The sequence below is a fragment of the Perissodus microlepis genome, chromosome 18 (assembly GCF_051167445.1).
Source record: "Perissodus microlepis isolate ML-2025 ecotype Zambia chromosome 18, ASM5116744v1, whole genome shotgun sequence".
NCBI lineage: Eukaryota > Metazoa > Chordata > Actinopteri > Cichliformes > Cichlidae > Perissodus > Perissodus microlepis.
Window position 1 is genome coordinate 34883630 of NC_140478.1, and position 8195 is coordinate 34891824.

The window sequence follows — 8195 nt, forward strand, 5'->3', positions numbered from 1 at the left end:
AGGGTTTCCCATTTTAGCTACAAGCCTGTTTACATGAAAGGGGTGGCGTTGGGGGCATCTGACCAATCACATACAGAGCAGCAGAACAGCTGACTTTACAAAGAAAGATAAAACTATAAACATGAGCATCCAATCATGATCCAGGTGACAGTGAACTGCCATCGAGCTCATCCACTGATCAAAGCCTCTCCATTTCAGCTAAAAAGAACACAGAGCTCAGGCTGTACCCAAGACTCGGGTACAGAGGCTCTCTTTTTTTTTTTTTTTTGCCCCCACCACCAAATAACAGGAATGCATATAAGAGCAGCGGTAGCTACTCACAGATCCCTGTCAGAACAGGCATGGGGTCTGTCAACTCCCCGGCCGTTTCTGTGAGATTGGAGGCGTACGACATCGGAGAGAAGAAATGCATCTCGGATGTGAGGAGGACTTTCTGCCTCTTTGTCACCTTTGACCTCTTGTTCATCACCATGCTCTGGATCATAGAACTCAATGTAAGTCTGTGTTTGTAGTGGCTGTGACAGCAGTTTTGTTTTTTTATTAGATATCTGTAGTAATAAAGTTTTTACAGCAATGTAAAACCACACGAGATTAAGATATATCACCAGACAGTGAGCCTTTTTGACTGAGTCAGCCTACTCGGGAGAAATTTATTGGATGCATCTGCTGTCTTCTATGTATTTTGCTCAAGAAAAAACTAAAACTGAAGATGATTTTATTATTTCCCAGAGATTAAAGGGTTATTTAAAAGTAAAGTTAAACAAAGTCAGGAAAGATAAAACGCTAGTATTGAAGTTTTTAAAAAACTCCAAAGTAAGTGAAGCCGTTAAAAGGCCAGGCTCAGAGCCTTTGGTTTTGCTTTTTTGTGGAAAAACATTTATTGTTCTTTTAGAGCATTTAGAGTTGTTTCTTTCAGCTTGTGGTGGACTTTCGGATTGACAGCATCATTCCTATCTGCTTTTACTTTTGTGCCTGATCGGTACGATTAACAGCAGTCAGCTTGACGCACAAGTTCAATTTCAAGTTGGCTTTTATTGTCACTTCAACCATATACATTTAGTTCACAGTGAAACGAAACAACGTTCCTCCAGGACCAGCCGATCGGCCACAATGCTGGTGGCTTTGCGAATACAGCGTGTAGTGTAGATGTCCTCAATAGAGGGGAGAGAGACCCCGATGATCTTCTCTGCTGTTCCCACTATCCGCTGTAGGGTCTTGCGGTCCGATATGGCACAGATGAACTGAATAACAAAAATAAACACACCGTAGATTTCTGATGCACTAAATCACTTTGGAGGAAAAATGAGTTTCCTCTGCTGACTGACAGTTATTGTTTGTTGAGCTCAGTTGTATGAAAGTTCAGAGGAACTCATGAGTAGCCACCGATTTGTACACAACTGATAGCAAAGTGTGGAATATGGCATTACATGTGAACAAAGGTTTAAAGCTGGTGAAGAATGCACGTTCCTTATCTGTACAGACTTTTTCTTAACTAAACTATCAAGTGGTTTAGTTGGTATCGTGGTTTACAGTGGTTCGCCTACCAGGTGAAAGATCCCAGAAGGAGACACTTATCCCATTGGGTTTGGTTCAGGAAAGGCATCTACCTGCTGTGGTGACTTCTTGTGACAAGGGAGAAGTTATACCATTACTTCTTCCTGTTCACAATTTTTATCTTTGTAACAACAAATCATTGAGTAATAAAACCAGCTGCCTTTTCAGTGAGTCTCTCATCCAGTGGTGGTTGAGCTCCAAATCCACCGTCTTACACATCAGTTTGCGGCAGCTATCCTCGTTCTGCTCTTGGTGAGCTTCATATAGAGGTACAGAAGCCAGTTCTTGACATGGTGCAGGTTCTGCAGATGGACTCTGTTGAGGGCTTCAGTCCAGTTAGGTGGAGTCAGACAGCTGGATGAGACACTCTCTGGAGAAGCAACTACAGAACTCCCAGAATAGCATCATAACCAGAGTAGTGGTAGTGGTAGTGATGACAGAATAAAGGTAGAGCAGATAGACACTGAACTTTCAAAATAAGAGCCACAGGATTGTCCATAAGTAAATCAGTCGCAGATGGCAACGTCCTTTAAGATGGATTAAAAAGGTATACCCGTTGATATACCTGATTAGATCTGTGCGCTGTCATACAACGCAGCGGCCAGATTGCACCAGACTGTCCTCCTCCACAGTTATTTAAATGGATTATAAAAAATATGCAATAAGATTAATGCTACAGGTTATTTTAACCAAACCAAACTATTTGTGCTTTCTCAGCACTGCCCCACCACTAACATCTGGATGAGTGTTAGAAAGCTAACTAACTTTATCAAATTACATCCAGGCTTTGTTTTAAAAGGAAAGAATTTCTTGTCTTTAACAAACGGCAGTGTTGTTAACCCATCCAGATAAAAACAAAAACATACATCTGTTTGTTTCTATTCTTTTATCATGGTGGCAGTTTAGGAGGAGCTCTTGCAGGAACTTTTCTGGTTTTTAGTTACTGAAATGCTGCAGTATGTGCAGGGTGCCGATCTTTGTTTTTTCTGCTTTGAACCGTGATCTCAGGGTCTGCTGATTTAAACTAATGGAGAATTTACAGGCTCGTGCTGCAGTATTGAAGTGTCCAGCATGTTGGAACAGTGTTTGTGTCCTCCAGGACTCTGAACTGTTTACAGTATTTGACTGAAAGTTTTAATTTATTCTGAACATGTTTATCTTCTTAGATGACAGCAATCATTAATTAAGCCGAGTGGACTCTGTCTCTCTCCTTTTTGAAGATGTTACTCAGCGTTGTTGCTTTTTCTGTAAATGTCACATCTGAAAAAAGCCGGAAGGAACATTTAGTAAAAAATGTTACTAAAATGCCATCACGATAAGAGATGGATAAAGTCAGCAGAATTATCAAACGTATTCCTGTAAGGGTGCATTTAGATACCACAAACAAACAGAGTTTATGAACTACAGAAAAAAAAAGTTTTTTAATCTTGTGCACACATTAATACGGTTCCTGCTCAGTTTGCCTGTTTACATGTTTTACTATTTTATCTTATTTGACCTGTTAAAAACAGGTCTGTTAACCATTAATCGGGAGGAAGCAGTTACATTATTGTCAGTCGTCCTCATCGTTTCAAATTGTACGCTATCGTTTGTTTCGTGGTTTCCAAAATAAGCTGTTTACGGCAACGTTTTTCCATCGGGGCGCAGAGAATACCAGCATGGCCAGTGAATATGAGGCAGAACCAGGTAGCTCCAAACAGAAGGACTAGTCGAAACAAAACGAGGACCTTATTCCTAATGAGGGCCGGCCCCTGTAGCATGGACATGATTTGGTTATGAAAAGTCTGACACGGACCAGAAAACTCTACTATGCAAATTATGCCGCAAACCGGTTCCCACCACAGACTCAAACACGACAAACCTCTTCTACCACCTACGCAAGAATCACGTGAAAGGTTGTTGACAGAGTTTACAGATGAGAAGCAAAAAAGAGCCGTCAGGTGCTCAAAATAAACCTTAGACTCAAACGTTAGAACAGGCTTTTCCTCGCAGCACGCCGTGTAATAAATACAAAGAACATGGTGGCCGTTACATATAGTTTCATGCACCGGTCAAAACACTCGGCTCCAGGTACACGACACCCAGCTGAAAACGCTTCACACAAGTCGGGTTGCCCAAGATTCATAGAGTTTACATAAAAAGCCCTTTTTTGTCATATACATCGTTATCAGGATGAGAAATGTCTTACATGAGGATATGAGATTTTGGTCATCGCACAGCCCTAACCCCAAATGTTTATTTGAATCCTACAACTTCTCATGTTTTTTGTGTTGTATTAAAACTTATGATTATTATTTTAGATGGAATAAACTTACAAAAAATATTCCTCTAGTAACAAAAAATATAACTGCCTCACTCAGGTCATTTTAGCCTCAGTTGTGTCAGGGTTAACTTTAACATTCAGAGTATTTATCATGATGAGCTGTTTGTGTTTGTCAGGTGAACGGCGGCATTCAGAATCGGCTGGAACAAGAAGTCCTGCACTACGACTACCACGCCTCCTTCTTCGACATCTTTGTAAGGTTTTCTTTTGCTTTAAATGATCAACTTTATATCATTTATTTTATGTGGGGGTTTTTTTCACTATTTTTTTCCTTCCTTTTTGTTTCTCTCCTCCTTCTGTGCCACCTTCACCTTCCTCCCCTCCCTCAGCTGCTGGCAGTTTTCAGGTTTGCCGTCCTCATCCTGGCCTACGCTGTCTGCAAGCTTCGTCACTGGTGGGCCATCGCGGTAGGTTTTAAGGCTGTACGCCACAACAGTGTTTCTGTAATTGCGCCAGCAGAGGGCGCTGCCCAGCAAGAGCTCACATTGTTGGGTGCACAGTGAAGTGTCTGGCAGGAGGATGCACTAATTCTTGTTTCTGTGCATTAAATATGTCATCAGGGGGCATCAGTGTTTGTTACAGGGTGATTCTGTGATTTTCCATTTCACTTCATTATATTCAGTATATTTAGAGAGTTAAAGACCATTAACATGAGGATGTTTTCAGGTAAAAGGGGTTCTGTTTAAAATATTAGCAAAAATAAGAGCATGAGCATTTCTGATGTTTTCTGTCTTTGTGCAGATCACCACTGCAGTCAGCTGTGCTTTCCTGATTGCTAAAGTTATTTTGTCAAAGGTAAGAAAAAGCTTTACAATTCCTAACTGTCTGCACTCCTGGGTGCACTCCTACACACACACACACACACACACACACACACACACACACACACACACACACACACACACACACACACACACACCTTAACAGCACCTCAGAAAACAGGGTGGTACTTAAAGCTTTGATCTAAGAAACCTGACAACATCTAATATTTTCATTATTTGTAACAAAAATGTTGCACTGACTTTAGTTTTTTACTTCTAATAATATCTTTATTTATTTTAGTATTGGTGTCAATGTCCACACACAAAAACCTCTTAGAGGACAGTTTGTTGTTGGAGTTAATTTTCCTCTGCAGTCTTTGCTCCATATTCCCCGATGGCGATGCATACATGAGGATTTAAGGAAGTGAAGCAAACTATCTCCTTCCTGTACAGGAAAACCTGTAATTGCTGCTGCTTAACAATAATAAATATTTGTTTTTGCACCTTCTAAATTTTAAATGGTCAGATTTTGTATGCTTTGTGTAGAATTACGTATTCATATTGGGACGTGTGTGTTTCTTGTGTAGCTGCTGAGTCAGGGGGCCTTTGGGTACCTGCTGCCCATCATCTCCTTCGTTCTGGCCTGGATAGAAACGTGGCTGCTCGACTTCAAGGTCCTGCCTCAGGAGATCGAAGACGAAAACAGTGAGTCTCAATTGAGCTAATAATAAAAAAGGCACCTTCATTACTGTTGCAGTACTGCTGCTGTCGCTGCTGTGATCTCTGTCAACAGATCGTTTACCTTACAGGTTCCTTTTAAAACCTTCCTTTAAGTTAGCAAAAGAATGTGAAAAAACAAGTACTATGACTCAAGAGCCTCTGAGTGGAGAATGAAAAAGAAACAAGAAAACGATAAAGAGCAGCAGCAGACGCTCTGGTGAAACACTGCCACCTGTTGGTGAACATTCAAAGCTACATACTGAGTAATTTTATTCAGTTGTTTTATTTCAAATAAAAGATCATGGGATAAGAAGTTAATATTATAATTATTTATTATAATGTTAGAGTAAAAAGTGTAATGCATCAGCTTCCTGTTGCTATTTCACAGGTAGTTTACCTGTAATTATTAATAATTATATGCCATGAACAACATCTGCAAATGTGTTTACTCACCTGATAAATGAAAGTTATTTCACCACTGTTATGTTATTTTAACCTCATTGATGTCCTGCTGATGCAGTTATTCCTGCTTCCTTCATCCTGCTGTGTTTCAGAACATCGGTCCATCATAGATACAAGTAGGGCTCCTCTCCTGGGTCCAGGTCCTTTATCTGATGGGCAGTTCTACTCTCCGCCAGAGTCTTTGGCAGGTCTGTTTCCTCCCACTGACATCAGACAAACCCAAACACACCCGACACACTCGCTTCAGCTGTCGCTCCTTCAGACTGCTCAGTCTGATGATTCTGACTCTTCATTCCCATTTAAATGAGCGTACAGACACAAAATATGAAGATATACAGTTCATTTTATTGTCATTATTATTATTGTTAGAGTTTTTAGATTTACAGCTTTGCACTTCACACCCAGAAATGAGTGGCGTAGCTCCTTCAGTATTTGTTTCACTGCACAGTGAAAGGAGCTTTTTCATCTGCAGACATCTTATTGCTTAGAAAATAATTCAATTACTCAGCTGCCTCTGCAGTGAGCCTTCCATACAATGGGTGGGCCCATCCTTTGCAGACACAGACACTCTCCAGAGCAGAAGCAGAGCTGCAGTCGATAACACAAAATACAAAAATAATTCCCGTTTCTGTAAAATGTGAAGAATTAAAAGTGAAGGTTTATTCTCACACCAGACTCCTGCAGCTGCTTTGAACCTGCAGCCTCCTGCAGACGGATTAAGACAAGCGCGCCTCAGTTGTTTCACACAGGTCAATAAACAAGAAAATTTAAAAATGATGAAACCTGACAAGACAGGAATTGTCAGGCTGGTTATCAGTGGCTGAATTTTCAAAATAAGAGCGAAGGGCATCATCTGCTATTAAGCAGTTGTAGATGCCATTAATGTCTTTAAGGATAATACATTTAGTTGGCATGAATACCTGAGCCGTCCGGGTTCAGAGGGGTCGTCTTCTAATCTGAAGGTTGGCAGTTAAAATCCTGGCTCCACCGTTCTTTTATCATCCTAAATTTTCTGTGGTGTTTCTATAAAAACGCTGACCGATTTCCCTTTCGTGCTCAGACTCTGACGAGGAGCTGGATGATAAACACGAACCTGAAAAAGGGCTCATTACACAAGTGACTTAACAGGTAAGAATACGTAATGACAGACGTCAGTCAGGATTCGTATCCACAGTATTAGTCTGATGTGCTGTTTTATTTCTCCACAGGATCGCCGATCCTGAACATGGAGGGATTTTTGGGTCCTCCAGCGTTGTGCTACTGAGGGGAAAACTTCTGCCTTACACCTTCAGCCATTTTAGTTTGTATTTGTTCATATCCACAAATGCAGCTCACGTTCTGATATCAGCCTTCTGCACGTACACCGCGACCGGGAAAGTGCCACTTAAAAGTTTCAGTGTCATGAACTCTGGTTACTGTATGAGTTTTGTTTCTCCACCTTTAAGGAACTCGAGACCTTACAAGAGATTTATCAGAAATAAATCATTACATCCTTATCAGTATCCATCCATAATTCAAAACATTACATTCATTTTAAAACTTAAAAAAATATATATACACTTTCAATTAAAAAACAGAGTGTTAATGTCTTATTTCCAGCATAATGTTTACTTATAATTCTGTGATCATTTTCTTATGCTTCGGTTGTGTCACTGCAAAGGAAAATAAGCTCATGGATGCCACAGAAAGGATTGTTCAGCCAGTATTGAGCCTGCAGACCAGACTGTAGCAGAAAGAGAAAGTCAAACTCTTAGAGATGTTTATGATTACTTCAATGTCTTAAAAATGTGCATGAAAGAATATTAAGGTAACATATAGAGATGTGAACGATACTGTTTGTTTTGAAACGAGAGTGAAGGATTGTGTGTTAAAGAAAACGAGCCATAAACGTGCAGCATGTACACTCGGAGATTTGGGTTTAGTGCACTGAACAGAAGGGACGCTGCTCTCGAAAGCTGCTGTGACGGGCGGGGAAACGTTCTAATGGAAATGTACATATCTTCATGCATGCTTTGCAAGCTCAGTGGATGTTTATTCTTTTTTTTCTTTTTTAAAGAAAAGCCCGTCTGTATAACAGAATCATTAAAATGTTAAAGGTTATGTGGTTTTGTTTAATTGTTTATGTCAAACGTCGACCTTAAAGAGATCAACAGAATAAGAACTTAGACATAAATTAGCCTTATGAATAAATAAAATGTGAAAATATCAGTTTGTTTCAGGTAATGTCAGCTGTTTATTAAAAAAAATATTCCTTTAAAAAAACTTTTTCATCTCTATTTTTCTTAAGCCAAATTACTAGTCTTAATTAAGGTGAACAGACTCTGAATGGGGGACTTTTATTTTAATTGTGTGTAATATATTAATTACATTTATTG

The 8195-nt window shown here is 39.9% G+C and overlaps 1 protein-coding gene across 1 annotated transcript; it reads left to right on the forward strand.

Moving 5' to 3' along the window:
* Nucleotides 1-307: 307 nt before the first annotated feature.
* LOC146368783 (STARD3 N-terminal-like protein) lies at nucleotides 308-7920 on the forward strand. Its single transcript, XM_084913292.1, has 8 exons — nucleotides 308-494; nucleotides 3994-4071; nucleotides 4207-4284; nucleotides 4619-4672; nucleotides 5226-5343; nucleotides 5913-6008; nucleotides 6881-6948; nucleotides 7029-7920. Exons 1-7 carry the CDS (start codon nucleotides 342-344, stop codon nucleotides 6943-6945), a joined length of 642 nt encoding a protein of 213 aa, XP_084769418.1. The 5' UTR covers nucleotides 308-341; the 3' UTR covers nucleotides 6946-6948; nucleotides 7029-7920.
* Nucleotides 7921-8195: the final 275 nt, after the last annotated feature.

Bases quoted from the DNA above. Each gene is read 5' to 3' on its own strand.
- LOC146368783 (XM_084913292.1), top strand. From the start codon at position 342: ATGGGGTCTGTCAACTCCCCGGCCGTTTCTGTGAGATTGGAGGCGTAC. The intron at 4,072-4,206 runs GTAAGGTTTTCT...CCCCTCCCTCAG, and splicing joins CCTCCTTCTTCGACATCTTT to CTGCTGGCAGTTTTCAGGTT. The intron at 5,344-5,912 runs GTGAGTCTCAAT...GCTGTGTTTCAG, and splicing joins GGAGATCGAAGACGAAAACA to AACATCGGTCCATCATAGAT.